Source organism: Nanorana parkeri, unplaced genomic scaffold (assembly GCF_000935625.1).
Source record: "Nanorana parkeri isolate BGI_ZX_2015 unplaced genomic scaffold, ASM93562v1 scaffold576, whole genome shotgun sequence".
NCBI classification, from domain to species: domain Eukaryota; kingdom Metazoa; phylum Chordata; class Amphibia; order Anura; family Dicroglossidae; genus Nanorana; species Nanorana parkeri.
Genome location: NW_017306844.1, coordinates 707,400 through 729,959, shown reverse-complemented (window position 1 = coordinate 729,959; position 22,560 = coordinate 707,400). Strand labels below are relative to the sequence as shown.

The 22,560-nt window shown below is 41.7% G+C and overlaps 1 protein-coding gene across 7 annotated transcripts in view; it reads right to left on the bottom strand.

The window, feature by feature from the left end:
- Positions 1-2,471: 2,471 nt before the first annotated feature.
- Positions 2,472-22,560, bottom strand: part of EPS8 (epidermal growth factor receptor pathway substrate 8) — a 56,233-nt gene continuing 36,144 nt past the window's right edge. For 6 of the 7 annotated variants that reach the window (XM_018562407.1, XM_018562408.1, XM_018562405.1 and 3 more), the window contains 15 exons: positions 21,319-21,455; positions 19,746-19,816; positions 18,956-19,076; positions 18,494-18,582; positions 17,265-17,339; positions 16,998-17,146; positions 13,099-13,282; positions 12,165-12,199; positions 9,339-9,438; positions 8,721-8,864; positions 7,190-7,213; positions 4,636-4,840; positions 4,232-4,412; positions 3,317-3,446; positions 2,472-2,924 (listed from right to left, as the gene is read on the bottom strand). In XM_018562407.1, the coding sequence (XP_018417909.1) occupies positions 2,811-2,924; positions 3,317-3,446; positions 4,232-4,412; positions 4,636-4,840; positions 7,190-7,213; positions 8,721-8,864; positions 9,339-9,438; positions 12,165-12,199; positions 13,099-13,282; positions 16,998-17,146; positions 17,265-17,339; positions 18,494-18,582; positions 18,956-19,076; positions 19,746-19,816; positions 21,319-21,455 (1,759 nt within the window). In that variant the 3' untranslated portion in view covers positions 2,472-2,810. The remainder of the gene's footprint in view (positions 2,925-3,316; positions 3,447-4,231; positions 4,413-4,635; positions 4,841-7,189; positions 7,214-8,720; positions 8,865-9,338; positions 9,439-12,164; positions 12,200-13,098; positions 13,283-16,997; positions 17,147-17,264; positions 17,340-18,493; positions 18,583-18,955; positions 19,077-19,745; positions 19,817-21,318; positions 21,456-22,560) is intronic. The other variant, XM_018562410.1, reaches the window with a different exon arrangement.

Sequence of the window (22,560 nt, the reverse complement as noted above, 5' to 3'; positions counted from 1 at the left end):
CCCCTGTCACGGCAGAGAGCCGTGACAGGATCGAGAGGTGAGCGAACGCCGATATGTGTTCGCTCACCTCCCGATCTACTCAGTCGACCTGTGACAGTCTCATTGTCACAGGTCGGCTAGAACTATGAGGTGAGTGAAAAGCATTCTTCATTGAGTCCTGTTGGGGCAAGAGTGTTGAGGCTGTAAATCCAAAAGGTCTCCTGTCTACACAACCTCTGAAATCGCTCGGCTGGAGAAAAACGATCAGGGATGTGTTCTATGGCGAACACGTGTAGATCCTGAATCCGTTTGCCATGTTTAGCCGCAAAGTGTCTGGGGACACTATGATCGCAGTCACCATCAGCAATGAAGCGTCTATGTTCGCCTATCCTCTTTCTTAGAGGACGGATGGTGCGTCCAATGTATAATAAGCCGCATGGACATTTCAAACCATAGACCACATGGTCATGCGAGCATGTGATGAACTGTTTGATGGGATAACTGTTATTGAGATGATCAGTGAATGTGGATTGTCCGTGAGTCATAAACTGACATGTGAGACAGCGGGATTTTTTGCATTGGTGGATGCCCACTCCGTTGTCGAATTTTTGGTGTTGTGTATCTCTAATGTCACCGGCTAGTAACTTACTTGGTGCTATTTTGTTTTTGAGATTGCAGGCCTTTCTAAAGGGGACTGCTGGTTTGGATGCAATGAACGGGCCTAGTTTAGGATCCTGCTTTAGAATATGCCAGTTCTTACGAATGATACGTTGTGTCTTGTTATGGCTACTGTTAAATGTGGTAATGAATCTCGTTTCCGCCACAGGTGAAGGGCGTTCGTTTAATTTGGGTGCGGGCGGCTGTAGGTTTGTGGAGTATGCGTCGTGAACCAGTGTGTCTGGATAGGCTTTCTCTTTGAATTTGTTGGCAAGCAATTTGCTCTGAGTGGTGAAGTCTGTTAGAGCAGTTCCGCTTTTGGGGATATTTTTGAGCCATCTGGGATGGTGGCAGCTGTGAAAGTGTACATAAGAGTTGCCACTGGTGGGTTTTGTGTGGTTGCTGGTGGTGATGGTACTACCATCGAAGGATAATTCCAAGTCTAGGAATACTAGTCTCTCAGAGTTGGACACATGTGTAAACGTCAAGCCTAGTTTGTTCTGGTTGCAATGGGAAATGAATGGTTGTATGGAATCAATGGGACCATCCCAGATAATGACGATGTCGTCGATGTAGCGCCCATAAAAGATTCGGTGGGAAGCAAAAGGGTTGTTACTCCATATGAACTGATCCTCCCAGAACCCCATAGTGAGATTGGCATAGCTTGGGGCGTAATTAGCCCTAATGGCTGTGCCTCTGATTTGTAGGTAAAAATTATCCAAAAAGACGAAATAATTGTGCTCTAGTGTGAATTTTGTACAGTCCACAATGAACTGGGCCTGTTTGTGGTGTAGAGTGGAGTGGGAGACCAAATAATGTTGCAGCGCATTGAGGCCTACTTCATGCGGAATGGAGGTATATAAAGAGGTGACGTCGAGTGACAACCAGGAATAGGAGGGGTTCCATTGGTAGTTTAAAAGTATCTGTATTAGGTCGCACAAATCTTGGATATATGAAGGTAGATTAGTTACCAAATGTTGCAAAAAGTGGTCTATATAGACTGATAGTCCACTGGTGAGACTATCAGTGCTGGCAATAATGGGACGGCATGGAGGTAGAGAGGCATCTTTGTGAATTTTTGGGAGATGGTAGGAGTAAGGGATGTGGGGATGTTGTGGGTATAGGAATGCTCTTTCTTTCTTTGTTAGGATGGATTCTTTGGAAGCTGCTTCTAGGAGGTCGGTTTTATAGGTATTAATGGTAAATTAGTGTAGGTGGACTGGTCACCTAGGAGCCTGTGGGCTTCAGCTAGGTAGTCCAAACGATTTTGTATCACAATCCTGCCCCCTTTGTCGGCCTGTTTGATGATCAGGTCGTGGTTGGCGGTGAGTTCTTTAAGAGCTCTGGATTCAGAAAAACTGAGATTATGGTGTTTTTGAACATTTTTGCACATGGACAGAAGGTCAGAGTACATGACATGATAAAAGGTGTCTATGAACGAACCTTTGGACTGTAATGGGTAAAAAGTGGATTTTAAGGCAGTGTGGGTGATGTCGGCTTCTACCAATGTGTCTGATATGTAGTTATAGGAGGAATTGGGGTCAGCTAAATCACAAAGAATTTCTAGTGTGTCATGATCTGTATCGTCAATGCTACTGCTGGATTTATTGGGGGACGCTACAGATCAGATATTCAACAAGCTTTCCAGAAGGCCTATTATAGAATGGCTATATTTCTCAAAAACACCTTTGACAGATATGACAACAGACAAGACAAAACAAAAATCAAATTCTATTAAAAACGTTTTACTGGTCATTAAAAATTTCAGAAAAAATAAATTTAAACATTTTTATTGTTTCTCCAATAACTTTCTATACTCTTATTCATGGTATTTGTACATGAGGACAAAATATACAGAAAATGTTTAAATCTCTTCCAATGGCTGAAATTGAAAGCCGTCATAAGCAACACTTTTATGGTTATTACCTGGAACAACACGCTCTGCCCTAAGCAACACAATCCAGGAACCCATTCACACGCTCCAGGCATGACGGAAGGAGTGGACTCTGCCCTTTTGTTGCCACAACAGTCAACCACAACATGACCATAAAGCACAGTCTTACAATACACACACAGACAAGGGAGAAAAGTGGGACAATCAAAACCTCTGAGAAGATCAAATTGGCAAAATTAATTACAACAAGACTGCGGAGTTCCAAAATCATATAAATTATTCAGTGATTGTTTCCTTCATCGAAGGACTCTACACCAGAATCGCTTGCAGTGGCGTTGATCTTTTCTTGGCGTTTTTTCATGACTTCCCGCAGCTCAGAGCTTCCGTCAAGTTCCTTAAGGACACAGAAGAGTAGAAAAATCTTATAAGATTACTATTGTCCCATTATATGCATTTATCATGTAATACATGGGCAAGGCTTCAGTTACAAACCACTTGACAGGCCAATTCCATGCCTGGTCCAGATCAGCTTGATTTGTGTGAATAGTAGTGGTGATGGGGAGGATGACAGAAAGAAATGGACGACTTTCAGTCATAAATTGCAATCTCCAAAAACGTATTTCATTGAAAAATATTATCACACATTGGAGAATTTTCAGTCTCAATGAACTCTGAGATTTACTGGAACCTATTGCTGTCAGATTTATCTATAGAGGTTGGAAATGGAGCACATATATATGGGGAGTAGTGATCATAATACATTCATACACTACACAAAATAGATACCTCTAAAGCAGCTTTCTGAAGAGTCACCTGGTTGTAAACCCTTGGTCCCTCTGGACAGACTGTCTTTATCTCATCCTTGGTGAGGGAAAAAAGCTGAGCGCCAGTTAGCACACCAAGGCTGTTGACGGTCCTGGAAGAATGAACAAAATATCATTATGTGCCAAGACATACAATCGAAGTGTATGTAGTATCATACACAGGGATGATGTAATCAGATCTCCTCTGAAACAAATGCATATGAAGATACAGCACTATGAAAAGTGAAGGAGGAGGAATGGAGACACTACGGTAACAGGAGAAGATGGAACAATGTAGAACTATGGGAAGAAGAGAAAGAACAGTAATGGAGGATTACTGAGAGAGATGAAGGAAGAATAGAGGGCTATAGGGAGAGGAGGGAAAATGAAGACACTATGGGAAGAAGACAAGGTGGAATTGAAGATCTATGAGAAGAGGAGAATGGAGTAAAAGGAGGAATGGAGACACTATAGAAAGGAGGAGGAATGTAGAACTACAGAAAGAGAAGGAGGAAGAATGGATGCACAATAGAAAAGGAGAAGTAGGTGAAGGTGGAATGGAAGACTATTGGAAGAAAAGAAGATAGAGGAATGCCCAACTGTGCATATAGGAGGAGATGGAATTGAGATACTATGGAAGAGAAGAAAATGAAGTAGAGATTCTCCTCTTCACTATGGGAAGAGAAGAAGAAATAGAGGAACTATAAGAAAAGAAAGACACAATAACATCAGACAAATTTGAGACATATGAGAAAACAAAAAAAGGCATTCCTACACAGGATAGGGGTCAGTTACTCAATAAGGTAGTGATGCAGAACAGCAGCTTTAAGTGGGTGGCAGGGATATTGTACACGGTTAAGCTTTTCTCTTAAATTATAGATAATATGTGTCAATTTACACAGAACTGAATCCCTTTGCCTGCAGCCATGATTTCACATCTTCTGTGGATGAACTGTAGGAAATGTTGAATGCTGTCGTGTTTTGGCGCGGTACAGTGAATTTCTTCTGGGCTGCACTGCGTCCAATGGTGAGTCTCTGCACTAATTCATCCTGAACCTCCTCCATCTGAGACTTCCTGCCTGAAATATAATAGTCACCAATAAAATCACCCCTCTGCTCTGGATTCATAAGTCCTAGAATCTGAAATGTCACACACAATTCTAAAGCCATTAAATCGTTTAAGAGTTCGGGTTTTTATTATTTTTCAAAATCTGTAGGGTTGTTAGAGAAATGCATAAATGCTAATGCAAGAATAGTAATAATAATAGTGTCATGTATAAAACAGTGGCCTTTATTACGTACGGTCAATGGGTCTGTCTCTCTGGTGGTCTCGCATACTGCTGCCCCCACTGTCGCTGGACGTGCTGCTCTGGCGACTGATCAGACTTCCAGATGGACAGGACTTGGATATTGGTATAGAGAGAGGGGAGGGGACTGGGTGTGGAGGTGGGGTAGGCGCTGTAAAAACTGGGTCTCCTTGCTTTGGGACATTCTCGGACTTCTGTTTCTAGAAAATAAATACATTAAAAGATAGTTATTTCAGAGTCACCAACTCACTCAGACAGGAGGATGGTTAAAGCATTATTCTGTATACTGGCCAATCAAGAATAAAAATCAGCACACACAGAAGGCTTATGGAGAGGAAATGTCCTAGGAACCGGGATTGATAATTAAATGCTCTTTAACCAATATATTTTATATATACACACACACACACACACACACACACACACAGATAAGGTTTTTTCAGAATCGAGTACCAATATTTTGCTTTTGGTACTTGCTGATACAGAGTACCAATACTGGTGCTTCCAGGCAATCAGGAAGCTGGGCAGCGGGTAATGTCATGCCGCCCATCTCAATTGCCTGAGAAGCCGGGTCAATGGTGTTTGGCCGGCTGGTTGGTGATTGGCTGGGAAGCCAGTTTTCCAGCCAATCTTAATGACCCGCCTCCTGTCTTCCTTATTGGCCACAAAGCTGGCTCCATGCTGATTGGCTGGAAAGCCGGTTTCCCAGCCAATCAACATCGAGCCGGCTATTCGGCTCTAACAGCTTTATAATATGTTAATATTATAAAGCTGTTAGAGCCGAATAGCCGGCTGAAAGGTGGGGGCAAGACTAGGAATGTCAATTGGTGAGGTTTGGGGAGATAAGAAAGACCATTCTGTAAAGGAAAACTAACTCACACAACATTCATTTCAGCTATAAACTCAGAAATCATACTACCCAAAACATACCATTAAAAAATTACATAACACTTATTTTGGTTGTCCAGTTAATTTCTTACTTTTTATGTTGATCGCACCTTAAACTTCAAATATACTACCTTTTATGCTCTGTAACCAATTGGGAGCTGTATGTGTGTGCCAAACGATATGCCAAGAAACCAGTACAGGGAAGTTCAAAAGAAATCTCCCATTCTCCCCACCCTTCTGATCCTGCCATCTCCTCGGGGGACAGATTTTGGTCCTCGCCCTGTTCTGAATCAGAATAGACTTCCTCCATTTTCTCCATCTAGAGGCCTACCCCAGAGGTCTCACCATCTATAATACATATATATAATACACACACACACACACACACACACACACACACTACTGTGCAAAAGCTTTAGGCAGGTGTGAAAAAATGCTTTCAGAAACAAAAGTGTTAATTGATTTTTTTTTAGCAATTAACAAAAAAGGAAAGTAAATGTACAGAAGAGAAATCCAAATCAAATACATATTTGGTGTGATCACCCTTTGCCTTCTGACGATTCCTCAAATTGATACACCGTAACCAGTTGTAGACCTTTTCACACACTGCTGTAAATTATTTAACTGATTAATGCAGGTCACTGTGTAGTCATTTTTTTATGTAGCTCCAATTCTTATATATTGCCTTATCTCATAAAAAGAGTGAGCTTTGGAGTGGTGACTACTTTACAGCACACAGGGACCATGGGGAACAAAAGTAGCCACTCTCCATAAGGAAGGACAGTGTCAGCTCCAATTCAGAGATGATTTGAGGATCTACAGCCGAGTGATACACACATAAGATACATTTCTGTTAATATGTAAGGTGCTTGAATGTATTTTCAGGGTTTAACTCGCGAGTTTAGTGTCACTTTAAAGGAGAACTATGAGGTGAGTGCTTTTCACTCACCTCATAGTTCTAGCCGACCTGTGACAATGAGACTGTCACAGGTCGGCTCAGTAGATCGGGAGGTGAGCGAACACATACCGGCGTTCGCTCACCTCTCGATCCTGTCACGGCTCTCTGCCTTGACAGGGGAGGGGCTGGATTCCTCCCTCCCCGCTCCGATCCGCCAGCGCTGACTGGCGGAACGGACGGGGGAGGGGGCGGGTACAGCTGGCTCTGCCTCTAGATAGGCAGAGCCAGCTGTCAGTCACACAGCTGGGCGGATCCCGGCATAATTGTCGGGATCCGCTTCAGCTGCGGCGTCTCAGTATACCACGAGCAGCAGCTCGCGGTATACTGCTGCGTCTCAGTATACTGAGCCTAGGGTGACGGGAGGACGCTAGTTTGTGTCCTCCCGTTACCCTAAGGAGAACTATGGGGAAAAGACTTAACACCATAGTTCTCCTTTAAGTCTTCTTTCTTATTACTTTTTCTTATTTATTTTTTTTCACATGGGTCCATCAAATGGCTACTCCCAACATTGCACAACTATACACAAGAAATAAAACATTGTTTGACAAGTCTATTCCCAGCAAAAGAGATGAATAGAAACGGAAAGAAGCTGGTAGAACTAGAAGGACAGTCAGGGGAAGTTGTATCACATCGCAGTTATTGACTGCAGATCAGCAGGATGACAGAGCAAGGAGGAAGGGGGCATTATTCAGCCATGCATTACCTCCGACAGCTCTCCCAGCAATTGCTGTTCGTAAAAAAACAAAAAAAAACAAAAAAAACAACACAAAACAAATTATACACTTAATTATAGTTATTATATAATCACATGGCATACATGTAGACAACTATCACTACAAGGTCTTTCAGCTTGGGTTTTTCAGGTAAGAGCTCATCAATAACACCACATTGTTCTTGGCCGCTCTTCCATGGTGGAGATCCTCATTCCAGATGTCTTCTGCTGACTCATTAAATAAGTGCAAGCAGAATTTCTGGTCTGCTAACTGCAATTTTTCATTGAATGATATCCTTTTAAAGTGCTTTTAAAATACTATGACACATTAAAGACGCATGTGATTAATGTAGTCATACAACATGGTTTTGGCTGTCTCAGATTTCATCCCAGTGATACTTTATGAGGATTAACACTCCAGAATTTAGTGAGAGGACATAAAGGGATTTGTGACCAAAAATGCTGAATAATAGAAAATAGATTATTAGATTGTTAAAAAGAAAACTGTCTTTTTAGGAAATAAAATATCCCATAAAAGGATAACTGCTATTAAAAAAAAAAAAGAGAATGATTGCTCGGTATCCCACGAAATGAGTCTTAAAATAAACATTTACTTTGTACATAAGACACACATATGTGATCTTTGGGTACTTTACTTCACCTTTAAAATTTGTAATTTGAGTAAATGCCTCACTGATATCTCCTGTTGTATTTTAGGATACAACACCTCAAAGCTGGTTTGGTGCAGTGCTAGAGATAGCTGAACATGAAGTGTACAAGGGAAGGACTTCCAGAAACCATTAAGGTGGAATATCAGTAGGTGACATACTGCATTTAAAAATAGGAAGACCCCCTCCTCTATCTCATTGTTTTCTAATCATAATAGCATGGGAAGAGAATAGATAAATCACACCCAAAAAACAAAATGTATAAAAAAAAGAGTGGAAGGGACAGCAGATCCAACAAACCATGCTGAGACCCACCTTGAAGATTTCAAACTCCTTCTTTGGCATCAAAAGCTTTTGGTGGAGCATGTCAATACACAAAATAATTGTATGAAATGCAAAGTTACTACTAGTTACAGTATGTGGAACTGTGCTTTGTGATCTATGGTCTATGAGCAATCTACCACGATCCAGTGCACTCCTCTAAGATCTGCTATCTTAGGCAATCTAAAGCATTGCTCAATGACCTACTATAAAAGGCGCACTATACAGAGACCTAGTACATGTGGGGAATACTACATGGTGTATAATACAGCGCACAGTTTATAAGAGTCAGTAATTTAATATTTACAGAGATCCAGAAAGCTATTACGGTAGCTTCTATTGTACAGCAAGCTGGGAAGTACACAGTCTCAGACAGCAGGGTCGGAAAGAAGACATATAAGGGAGAATGGTTGATGGTATAAACACTCTAAATTCTAACAGCATTCTAACATAACTAATTAATGTAAAGTAAAAGATATATGAGAAAAATACAACCCCAGGCACTATATTTACGGAGGGTAACTGTTCTTTACCTGAATGGTTTGGCTGTAGAGCGGGTCTGAACGGGCCAGCGATGACTCTTCAGTCTTCGCCATTCCCAGGATGTTGTTTGGCACAAAACCAGAAGAACCACTGGAATTACGGACTTTCCACCATTGCTTCTTATCATCAATGATCTTCAAAAGACAGAGCCCAGCAGTAGAGTAACTACAGAGACAGAGAGAGCACTAGGAACTAGAGAGACAGAGAGGAAGAGCACAAGCAACTGCACAGGGAGAGAGACAGAGAGAGCACAAGCAAGTACAGAGAGAGAAGGCAAGAGAGCGCAAGAAAGCATCTGTAGAGAAAGAGAGCATGCACAAGCAAATGCAGAGAGATTAAAGAAGAAAATGCAGAAAGAGAGGCCAGCAGCTGCACACGAAAAAAACAAAACACAACAAGCAGCTACAGGAAAGACTCACATTTTAACCCCCAAAAAAATAAGTTCTATAAACTAATTTCTTACATAGTTATATTCTCTCTCCCATCTTATATCTTGCCCAATCTTTACCCCCTTAGATAAAATGTCCCATCCAGTTTTCTGACATGTTTAGCTTTACCTCCACAGATAACATATCCCCATCCACTGTTCTGTTATGCTCAGTCTTTACCTCCACAAGGTCATCTTTCATCACAGAGAGCTCATTTAGGTTCCTGGCTACGAAGTCGTACTTGCATACAGCAAATTTTGGGGAATTCGTCTCCTCATTTCTGTGTGGGTAGAAAGTCAAATTATTGGGATGTAAATTGTATAAAAATCAGCAGAAGCAGCTGTGAGGTAGAAGGCTGGTAAAAACAAAACAAAAAAACTTTTAAAAAACCCAACCATAACAATATGGGCAAGAAAACAACTATCAGGTTCACTCTTCCTGTTACAATTTTAATATTGCAGAAAGCAGATTGAGAATCTCCTGTGCAGCAAGCAGAGTGAGAGACTGACTGGATGAGAAGGCAGGATCCCCGGCATTGAGACCTCTCTCATGAAAAATATGGGAAACCAGCGGCTGATTCTCCGTGATGCCTTCCATCCGTAATCAGAAGCCACATTTGGCCAGTTTGGACCTTAAAATATAAGGAAATATACTTACCAGACTTCTATACCATCTGCAGCCAGATTAGCTGGCGTGATATCACACAGAAGCAAGAACAATAAAAGGATTTTGTGTGTGACCATAGGATTCCTGAAAGGCCACTTCTCTGCTGTCCTCAGTGCCACACCATGGTGGGCTTCCACATCTATATCCACAGCAGTGCCACAAGGCATTGGTAAGTATTTTCTATGCAGGGTCCAAACCCCACCCAGGGCTCAATGCACATGGGCATTCCTCTGCATTCCGCTTTTGGTGGGTAGGGGGTCCTCTACAAAGAGGTCAGTGACATCTCACCTGTAAAATAAGTTTCCATGCTCCCAGGGCACAGATCTGGTCTTCCTACAAGTAGTATATAAATACCATAACACTCCTGTACTCCATATTGTACCAAATATATACACTGCTTATATGGTTCAGACTATACAGACCTCAGGGTCCATTGTACCACAATCTACCCATACACAGACCAAGCAGAAATCTTTCCGCTATAGGGTCAACAGATGCCCAAGTAAAATCTAAAACACAATGTGTAGGGATCTGTACAAAATCAAGGGCATGATGTATTGTTTTTACAGGAATCCTTACAAAATGGGTTTTAGATAAGATTGGTTACCCACATGGATTTAGATGGATACTAAAATGTAACACTAAAAGGTTAGGGTCTAAAACTTGTGAGCAGTTCATGTATTTGGTGCCTTCATTTAAAGCTAGAAAACCTATGTTAAGGAATTTTTCTTAAAAGGAGTGCTGGATTATCACAGCAATTCCTCTACCAAAAAAGAAAGGAGGACCATAATCATTTACATACAGAATATGGGAACTCTGTTGCTGGCAGCACTCAAGTATCTGCTCTGTGGAATCAAGAGAGGAGTTATCCAAAAGCGAAGTTACTAAATTTCACAGATAATTTAGTCCCTAGACCCAGTCATAACTGCGGACAACCTTCTGTAATGCCCATGTCTCGGCTACCATTCAACACAAAGTTAGTGGGAAGCGTGTGAATAAAGCTCATTAGGATTAGTTAGCGAAGCGTGGGCCGTTGCATGTCTGTCGGCATTTATTGTGTATATCGTAGTGTATAATAAAACTTCACAAATGTGACATGTATATGAGCATGACCTACATGGGCGCCATGCACCTGGCAGCTTTCCAGAGAGACTCACAAGTTCCGCTGGGTGACCCCATTAACCAGCTTTTTTATCAGTGTACTGCAGCTAAAATAGGAAATTACTTGGTAGCTGCAATCAGAGTGATGGCGATTAGCCCTCCGTCACGTGGCAATTTTTGTGGTGCGTGCCTGTTGGGAGGCCAATGAAGATATTAGTGAATGTTTGGACCTCAGAAGGATGAGAAGTGACAGGCTGGTGTTGAAGCATTGCAGTGTGTGTTAATAAAAAGCCCAAGAAAACCAATATCAGAAAATACTTTTATTGTAAATAATGTGGCATGTTTATATATTTATAATATATAGGCATATATATATGTATAAAGATAGGGTTATAGAAGTATTGATTTGGACTAATTGATTTTTGCTTCAATCTGTGCATCTGTTAATATTATGAAAATATACATATATGTCAGAGGCAATTAGAGCCCCAAATTGGAGTCCTTTTCATGAGCCACATGCTTCATGTACAGAAATGTGGAGTCATGTGCTCAGTCATGTGACTTATGAGGAGGAGCTTCACACTGATTGGTCAGGAATAATAGCCTGTTTAGCAGAGTATAGGTAGCAGAGTATAGGAAGTATTAACAGTTTCTCTCAGGAATTGTCGAAAACACAAAGTGCTGAGTTATTAGTAAAATGATTAATAAGGAAAGGTTGTTAATTAAATATTTAGTATGTACATAGGTGGGCAGGATTAGGAAGAGACATGCAGAATTAAAGGGTGTCAGACAGCGCCAATCTTAACGCTGAGACAATGGCAGTTATATGACAGTTGTGGGATGTTAACCAGTCTCCGATACACTGTTTGCTCTTCAGGAGGTTACAAGGTACAGCTATTGCGCATGCTCCAGCAGGGTGGGGGTAGGCCGAGTTAGGGATTATAGAAATAAAAATTCCTGTGACAAGGAGAGAAGTAAACGAGTCAGTAGAAGGAAAAACACATTCCCCGGCCTGGGCCAAAGTTCAGTGAAAAACCATGAAAGTACCTTCTGAGGTTGTGGGGAATCGTCAGCCTGGACAAGCTACTACTAACGTTACAATTAATGATTAGATTTAGACAAGCCTACTAATGTGACGCTGCCCCTTATTCTTCAGCTTGTCAGTAAGGCTGGGGAGAGATCAGCAAATGACTTCTTCCCCACACTCAGATATTGCCGCACTGTCCTCTATACACTCACCTGTCTGGGGCGAATGAGTCTGGAACTCGGGAGAGCTGCAAGATGAAAGAAAAGACATAATAGCTTTTGGCATCCCCATCGGTCATAAACTAGATCATTGTTCACGACACAAACACCCACACAATGCGAGCGCTAGGTATACACAGTGTGTTGGGGTTGTGTACAATGTACTCAATCCCACCAAATTATTACATATACATACATACATACATACATACATACACACACATACGTATACATACATACACACCTATATCCCACACAATGTACACCCATGGGTATAACCCACCTATACAATGTACACAACCACATACACTGTTTATACCCCTCCACCACCCAATGTACACAACCCCAACATCCCATGTATGCCTGCTCCACTTAATGTAGATAACCCCATCTACACAATGTAAACAACACAGGCACTATGAATATATCTCTATCTATCCATCTATCCCTACACACACGATGTACACATACCCAACACACAGTTTATACCTTGTCCTCTCAATGTGCACAACCCTACCTACAGTATGTATACCCCCACATACAATGTACACCTTGGCCATGCAGTGTACACAACCCCACATGCTATATGCCCCACCCAATGTAAACAACCCTGGAAAATCATGTGTATAACACACACACACACACACACACACACACAATATCCAACACACTGTTTGTATACCTTACCCATACAATGTGCATAACCCCCCACACTGGAGTTGGGACTGATGTGAATGATGACATGCACTTGAATTGTGACACCGACAATGTGTGAAAGTGTCCTGCAGACATTAGATCAGCTTGGAGGGATCAAGAGACTGTCCTGTAATATCCATGGGATACCTAAACAATGCTAATTCCTAACCCCCCCCCCCCCCCAATCAAGAGGCCTAACAGTTAAGCAACAAAAAGGCCCTCAGTTTCATACCTCAGTTGCTAAACTTCTGGTTCCCAGTTTCTCTTGGATGTCAGACATATTTGGTATGGAATCTGGCAGGTTGTTCAGTTCTGCCTCTTTAGGCATCCCCATAAAGGTCAACAATGGTGGTTCCCATCCGTTCCTGAAACGTGGGATGTATGGAGGAATAAACTGGTCTTTAGGCCAATCCACTCTGTAGAGGGAAATTAAAAAGTGAGAAACTTGCACATGGAGAGGCCAAGAAAACAAGGTTAGACTGAGATGGATGCCGGACCCGGTAATGACACCATGTGTGTAAAAATAAGGAGCAAGTTAGAAACGCATAAGGGAAGGCATCAATTTAATAGATCACTTCCTGTACCTAACCAGACCAACATCCATCCAAATATCCAAAATCCTGCAGTTTAAATCTGGTACATATTTTCCACACTGCCAGGTAGAAGCATAGCTGTAGATTTTGTAACCTTAAAGCCAGTCACCAATTGCAAAACCTGGGAATCCAGCACCATACATGCTTTATGATGACAGAGGACATTACAAGGCAAAGAATGAGCAGCTTTCTTCATAGCTAGATATTGTAGTTGTTGTATAGTCAAAGCGTATGTCTTGGCAAAACACAGAAAAGAACAAAAAAAAAACCCCATATGCAGTATATCATAGTGACACATTTTTTTTCACATTTATCTTTTGAAGAAGAAAAAAAAACTTGCAAGTACAGAAAAATACATGTTGATCCACCAGAAGTTTAATGCGCTCCTAACTTCTTGTAGGGCCTTTGCTGCATTGAAATCCCAAATCTGTGCTGTTAGCTGTGCCTGCTGGACTAAGCACTCCACCTATACCCTCTCCACATACATTTATTTTATTTCCAGCAAAACAATGATGCTGCCTTGACTCCCAAGTGCCTGCCCACTCACTGAGGGGTGTGGTCACTGAGGGGCGCTGTAAAGCTTTCTCGCACAGGGCGCCTAAAGACCTAAGGCCGGCCCTGTGCCCACACCCCGTGTAGGGGTGCAGTTTGGCCTTACTGTCTATTAGGTTATGGTCTTTGAAAACCCAGATCATTTTCAAAGATTAAATCCCTCAGTTTTACTCCCCGTAGAATGTGTAATGCATGCATGTTTTTAGTTCCCAAGTGCATAACGCTGCATTCTCAACATTAAACCTCATTTGCCACACAGTTGTCCAATGAAACAGTACATTTAGGTCATTCGGAGACATCTAGTAAGAACTATATTCCACTACAAAGCTTGATGTCATTTGCCAACATAGAAATTGATCTTTTTATCCCCAAAACTCTATATAATTTATAAATAGTTTAAACAGTAAGGGTCTCAACACTGAACCTTGGGGTACACCACTAACAACCTTAGACCATTTAGAGTATGAATCATTAATCACTATTCTCTGAATACGGTTATTTTCCTAACCATTTACAGATGGAATTTTCTAAGACTATAGACCTTAATTTACATATTATCACTCCGCAGGGAATGATGTCAAACACTTTTGCAAAGTCCAAGTATACTATGACCACAGCCACTCCTTTGTCTAGGTTATAGCTTACTTCCTCGTAAAAAGAAAGACTTGTTTGACAACTTTGTTCTCTTGTGAATCCACGCTACTGCTAATTAGAAAAAAGAAAAACTCATCTACGTGGTCCCTTTAACAAACTCATGTATCATTCCGACTACAGAAGTTAAATTTACAGGTCTAAAGTTACTTGGTATAGATTTTTATCCCTTTTGATCCCCTTTTTAAAATGGGCACCACAGTGGCCTTGCACCAATCCACTGATACCAAGCCAATAGTTAAAGAATCTCTTATAACTACAAAAAATGGCTTAGAACAGAGCTCATCTCTTTGAGGATACATGAGTGTAAGCCATCAGGTCCAGGAGTTTTATTCACCTTTATTTTGTCTTTTTTGGACCATATCAATTTGGAGCCATTGTGGTTCTTTTGAGGAGGTGGCAATACTATCCTCATTATGGTGGAGTTGCACCATTTTCCTTTGTATACACAGAGCCAAGGAAGGTATTGAATAGATATGAACTTCTCTTTGTCCCCAGTCACCAACTCTGAGTTATCTTGTGAGGGGTCTACATGCTCAGACCTGATCTTTTTACGATTAATACATTTAAACAGTTCAGGGGGTTTGTCTTCATCTCTTTTGCAACCAGTCATTCATTTTGCACTTTTGCGGTCTTGATTTTTTTTTACATATTTTATTAAATTTTCCTCACTTTCAAGTGTTCCTTCATTTTTATATTTTTAAATGTCCTTTTCTTATTCTTTACGCCAATATTACTATTGGCATGAGCCACTTATGTTTTACTTTTAGCCTTTTAACCCTTTTGCCCATGGGAACATGCACATATAGTCGATTTGATGACAACCAAAACTTCTTGGATGACAATATTGCCTCCCTGTCAAAGTCTAGGAGAGCAGCCCTCAGCAGTCAAAAATGTGCGCTCTTAAAATTAAAGTGTTTTTATCTTTACAGTATGTGCTAATTGTCCACAACTTAAATTCACCTTTAGGAAAATCAAAACAAAACAACATGCATTCCAGCATCCTCTGCAGATTACAAACCACTGTTCAGCATATTAAAAAAAATGCTCCTTTTGCATCTCATACCTACATGCCATGGCCGGCCTGAATGCAAAATATTACTTGGTAGATGACACCCCTCTCTCCTGCCTAAACTGCAGTACGAGCCAGTCACCTCTACCCAGATTCTCTTGCATATAAACATTTGTAATAAGTTCTGCATCGTTTGAAATTAACTTATTTTCAATTTCATGCAGTCCAAGTTCAAAATTTATGTCCTAAAAGGAGAACTATGAGGTGAGTGAAAATCACTCATCCTCATAGTTCGAGCCGATATGTGACAATGAGACGGTCACACGTCGGCTCAATAAAATCGGGGAGTGAGCGAAAACATACCGTCGCTTGCTCACTTCTCGATCGTCTCCCTGCAGTGAGCGGTGACTTTCAATCACCGCAGGGATTGCCCCCCCCTGCCCACTCCGATCCTCCAGCGCTGACTGGAGGAACGTACGTGGGAGGGAGCGGATACAGCTGGCTCTGCCTCTAGATAGGCAGAGCCCGCTGTCACTCACGCAGCTGGGTGGATCGACAGCATTGTCGGGATCCGTCCCAGCTGCGGCGGTCTCCGAATATCGCGAGCTGTAGCTCGCGATATACTGAGCTTTGGGTCACGGGAGGACGCTAGTATATGTCCTCCCGTGACCCTTAAGAGAATTATGGGGAAAAACATTTACCCCATAGTTCTCTTTTACGTATTGATGACAGTAATCAAATACTCTTTTGTTCTGTCACCTGCACTGTAACCGCCCCGACGTTTCTTTTGATGTATATGGCTTTACGATATTTTGTTGCAGAGGTGTACCACATAGCACTAATTTGGCCTTTATGATTCTCTCTTAGTATTGACATGTGTCATGTATTGTTTTCTTTGAAGCTTTTTCTGTTTGTATAAAACCCAATAAAAAGTTTTGTGAATGAAAATAACAGGTTCAGCAGAACATCATCATTTCTAGTAAAGGCATCTATAAAGTGTACCATAAACTTGTCTTGTAGCACGTCTATACATTTCTGCCCTGTTACTGTTCTAGTAAAAAGATAATTATTTTTTCTGCCTTCATGGTTTGTGTCCAAGGGCAAACACAAAATAACAATGGAGGTACGAATATTTGTGAAGCTGAAAATGAATAGATCTCTACTGAAGGAATGTGTTGTCTTATTCTGCAAAGGAACCTAATTTATCTGAACAGCAAAGATTACGTTTTCATGCAATATATATTTTCATGGATAGACAGAGCAGGTCTTCTAGAAATGACAATTAGGGGGAGACAAAGTGATATGCACACATTCTAAAAGTACCTGGACTTGATCCAAGTTTCACCAAGTCCCCACCACAGCCTCTTCTCTTCCTCGTTCAGGATAAAATTAAGAAAATCAATGGCGTCCTTTATTAAGAGGGGGCTGAGAACAGTTTTTGCAAGCTCTGGGCCCCCTGTTGCCTCCACAATCTGAAAAATAGTAAACATACTGCAAAATAATACCTGTAACAAACGTCAAAGAGCTCCCCAATTAAGACATCTCTAAGTCATTGTTCCCATCTAACCAGATAATGTACTCCATACTTACCATACTTAATGGTGTGAAAAGGAAGTGAACCAGCTCAGCAGCGCTGGGGTTCTGTATGTGGGACTTAAGCTTTGCCTGTAAAAACACAAATTCTTCTGTTAGTAACAGCACAGCTAGCGACAACACTTCCTGCAGCAAGACGGAAGGTGGCAAACAGTACAAATTAATAATTCAATAGGAGTTTTATCTGGCTGAAGCAAAAGTATAGGATACGTTTGATTATCTAGGAGCTTGACACTTCAGGTGCACTAATTCCACCAATGAATGGACTAGTTTGTGGACCATGGTGACACAATTCTGTCAACGCCACTAAACTTCCAGATAACCAGAACCTGAGAAGTTATGTGCAGGAATCTTCCAGGATCCCAAAGGATACTTTGGACACTGATTTGGTAAAGTGCAAGCCCTCCCTCAAATTAAGCTTTAGGAGAAAGAAGACTTTAATTCTCCTGTAGAAAATATTTGCATTTAACTGAGAATATTTAAGGATATTCCCAGACAATCAGTTATGGTTATCCATAGAAATAAAAAACCATCACCTCTTTAATTGGACATCTGTGGCCCCCTAAGCTAGAACTGATTTCCATCTACCTTGTCCCTTTCAGTAAGACCCAATTACAGCCCACGGACTGCAAGGTGCCTTTGCCAAACTGAGGATGGCATGGTATAGTATAGCATTTCTATCGGCATCCAATCCATGTTCACCCTGGACAAGTACAGCTGCATCTGGATTGGAGGCCTGATGGTGTTCTCAACATTAAAGAGGCTCCCTCAAGCCTTGCCTATCCTTTGATGAATAAAAATAATGTGAACTATTCTGTAAGCTACATGTACGCATGACACTGCAGACATCCAGTCTGCTTGTGTTTAGGCCCACACTTCACAGCTAAACAGTAATCACACAAGATAAATAACCTTCTGTGATTGCTGCCACTTCTTCCCTAGATAAGTCCATGCTGGCAGTTCCTGTGGTGTTGCCCCCCTCTGCTTCTTGCTTAAAGTACTAGCTGCGCACACAGATGGTATGACATGCAGCCTCCTCCAATATCTGTGCCTAGTGGTGAACATGGATAGGATTAAAAAAATAAACCCCATCATATGAATTACTGACAGATCATAATCTTTGAGAACTATGATCAGATTGCCAATTATGCCAGTAAGAACTTTACTTAAACAAGAAGGACCTTTGAAGGCATTGAATGATAACAAAGCATTGGCTTTTCACTAACCAGGAGGTTGAAGCCATGTTTGAACTTTTGTAAACAATCGGTAAATTCTTCTTGAGGAGGGGGTTTGGCACGTAATGTTAGGACGCCCTCTATATGGAGAAAAAAAAAAGAAGGGGTGAGAGAGAGAAAAAAAAAATCACGTACAAGTCATTTTCAATTTGTTCCTTCCAGCCTCCCCATCCCACCTATAGCTCACACACACACGCACACTATATCCTACCTCTCCCTGTTGCTCCCAGCACATACCATTTGCTCTCACTCCTTACCACCACCAATACCTCTCTGCTCCCCCTCCTTCCTACCACCGATACCCCTCTGCTCCCCCTCCTTCCTGCCACCCCTACCTCTCTGCTTCCAATCACTCATTCCTCCCTGCTCCCCCCTCATTCCCACCATACATACTTCTCTGCCCTCCTGATTACCACCCATACCTTCCTGCCCCCCACCCCTTACTATACATACCCCCTGGTCCCTTCTTCTTTTTTGATTTTCTCCTCTTGGACAGCTCAGAAAAGGCTTCAGCTGCCTTCTGTAGTTTCATTATGAAAAATTCTATGTCATCCAATATGTGGTTTAGGATTTGCTGTAAGAGAATTGATATGTTTAAGTAATAACCCAATATAAAAGAGCAACCCATGTATAGAAAGCACTACTGAGGGTGTCACAGGCAATGTACACATGGGATCACCAAGTACGTGATCAAGCTGCATATAGAAACTAAATGTGTGGATCCCTAACAGATTCCATCCCACAATGAACACCATTGTAGGTAAAATAGTAAATCAACAACCAAATCTCAAAACACAAAAGACTCCACTCTACATGGAACAGTAGCTCACGAACAGATCTCACCACACATATGACTCCATGGTGAGTGAAATAAAAGATCACTTTTAGATCCAAATATACATAGGACTCCAGTGTAAGGGAAATCAGTTCTGTTGGTCATCTACTAATATGCGTAGGACTCTATTGCAAGTGAAATGGTAAATTACCAACAGATCCCAAAACATGTAAGACTCCATGGTAAGTGAAGTAGTAGATTACCAACAGATCCCAACACCAATAGGATTCCTGGGTAAGTAAAATGGTAGATTACTAACAGTCCCCCAACACACACAGGACTCCAGGGCAAGTGAAAAAGCATATTGCCAACATTCATATGACTCCAGAGCATGTGAATAGTAAATCACCAACATATCGAAACACACATACGACTCCATGGTAAGTTATTGAAGTTATGCTTCCTCACCACATCTCTGTCAATTCTTGCTTCAATCATCTGTGGCGTCTCCTCATGATCTGGACTGGACCTCCGATCATCTGCAGCAGACACAATAGTAAAATGGTCGCCGATGGAACAGTCAGGAATTACATATCAATTGTACATGTGACCCGAGACAGACAGAGCGTTTTACTGGTAACATCCTAAAGATTACACCAAGTCCACAAAATGTGTCAGGGACAGCAGCAACTGGTTTCCGCATCAGTTATGGTAAATCTATGGGGGCTGCCAAGCTTTACAACACAGCAATTTATAGACACCATTGAAGGTATTGCATTTTGTCTTCTATTTTTTTTCTTTTGTAGGTTCAGAACATAAAAACGCAATACCATATAAAATTTAAGGTAATTGTTTCAGGACTTAAAAAAAAAAAAAAAATGGGCGCACATTCTGGAAGGGGTTGGGGATGGGGTTGTTGGTGTGGCGGAAACGACAGTGATGAAAGTAGGGAGACTAAGGTTGTGGTAGGTGCAGTAGTGAAAGCCTAGGCAGGGAGGGCATGGTAGTGGGGTTCAGGAGGTGGGAATTGGTTTGCGAGTGTGGTGTGGCCTACTGATGTGGTTGCTGTGGGAGTGTTGCAGGCTAACTAGTGAGAGTATGGGTGGTTGGGAGAATCTGGTCAGGTGGAGAAAGCAGGGGGGCTCTGCTGGCAGAATGAGGAGTACAGTGATGAGTGGGTTGGAGTACACTTAACAAATGCCTGCCAGCAGTTCTTCCTATGCTTCTTCTAACCTGTATTATATTAGCCAAGTAACCCAGTAACAGCTGAATATTTGTAGAGTTGGCATGGCGCTGACCATGCCTGGGCACCAATATATTATTAACCCCAAGCGGTTACTGCCCGCTTCCTTGCTGTGGCCATTCCTGCATTTGTGAGGGACTTGAAGAAATACAGTGTTATTTGTTTCCCTCTTCTGATCCTGCACCATGGGTGCACAAGTCCTACTTTCTAGCTAGAAGCCCCCCATCCAGCAACACGCATGCATAGGCGGCATGACAAAATAAATATGAAGGCAATATATCGTGCATACTCTGTTAAGTCTCTCAGGTCAATAACTCACTTGTGCTGAATAACACTGCCATATTGTGTTGTCAGAAATACGACAGCGAGATCCTGCATATGCATGGTAGTGGCAGTACAGAACGGTCACCACCATGCATGCATGGGATCTCGCCACCATATTGATGGAAGCACTGCAGAAGAATTGGGATAGTGGGAGTGACAATGTTTACATACCACTGCGAATGAGTATATCTGTCTACGCTTAGCTGCTTTGTTAAAACAATCTGTTTACAGAGCTAAAAAAAAAAAAAAAAAAGATCTCAAAACATACAGTCTAAAAACATAATATATTAGAAACCAAAGTAAAAGAAAATTGAACCCAAACCATCATTGTTTTCCCATGTCGTGTGTAAATATCATTGACAATGATTCTGATGGACAATAGCTGGGTAGCCAATCTGTGCAGAGCCTTCTGAGTGACAGCAAAGACACCTTACAGACATTTAATGGTACACTATATTTCTCTCTCTTACTTACAGTCTCCGTACTCAGCTGCCCAGGCAGACCAGGCTGCCACACGACTGCGTACATCCACCTGGGTGACTGATCCGGGAGGCCTTGGAGCTGGGGCATGGGGAGGTGGAGGAACTTTGCTGTCGCTTGCTGCAATATTCCTAAAGGGAGATCAAAAACGCAGATTATTATAGAACACTAACTAATACCAACTAGCAGTAGACTAGAATGAGGAAAACGAGCTGCCATGCCTGGGTTTGTAGCCATCTTTGAGAACCTCCATCACAGAGCACCTACACCATAGAGTACATCTACCAGCTGCTGAAATTAACCCATCACTGAATTTGGGTATTCAGTGTGGGGGGAAATATCTGCATTCAAATCAGGGAGCTACTACAGGCATAAATAAAAAACATTTTTGGGCTCTTTTAAAAGTCATGAGTCAACTTTCAGGTCAGCTGTTGTAATTGCTTAAAAAAATCTGTCCTATATGCGAGTTGTCACATGCCTCTGAGTGGCTGGTCTGTAACCTGATGTGTGGGAGTGCGAGGTACCTCAAGGGTGGGAGTGGGAGGTCTTTGTGTGTGCTTTATGGCTGCAAAGTGGGGGGAATAACAAGAACATAAGATGGAATAGTTCCTACAGTATGTATGTATGTATATATAAATATGTGTGTGTATATAAATATGTGTGTGTGCGCGCTTCACATGAGGATTTAGCCTTTTAGGGATTGTTCCCATTTCTCCATAGAAGAAGAGCTTGAGGTTTTGCTCCACATATAAGTAACAAAAAGGTAAGTAGAATGTGAAGGAAAGTGGTTGTAGTCTAATTTCTCGATAAATAAAATCTGTTGACGCTCAGTGCCAGCTCTAGATATCAACCACAACAGACTTCAGCCTAAAGCTGGCCATACATTATGCAAATTTCATCCAGTTCCTGAATTCGTACAGTAGGTGCCACTGTCTGCACCCTTTTGGCCAGCATCCCTCAATCAGCCGATCGAAGGAGCCGGTCGGAAAATCTTCGAACGAACAGAACTGGCAGCCAATGAGCTTACGGCTCTGTTGGGGTATTCGAATAGCGGCCGGCAGCAACTGCCAGGATACCAAAGAAACAGCGTGGATTGCTCGATCAACGCTAGTATAGAGTTGATGGAGGAATCTGTTTTATTTTTTTTCTTTCAGCCTGTGGGTTGAACAAAAAAATTAGAACAGTGTATGGCCAGCTTTAAGCCCACAGAGGGTGAAGGACATTTTCCCACTACAA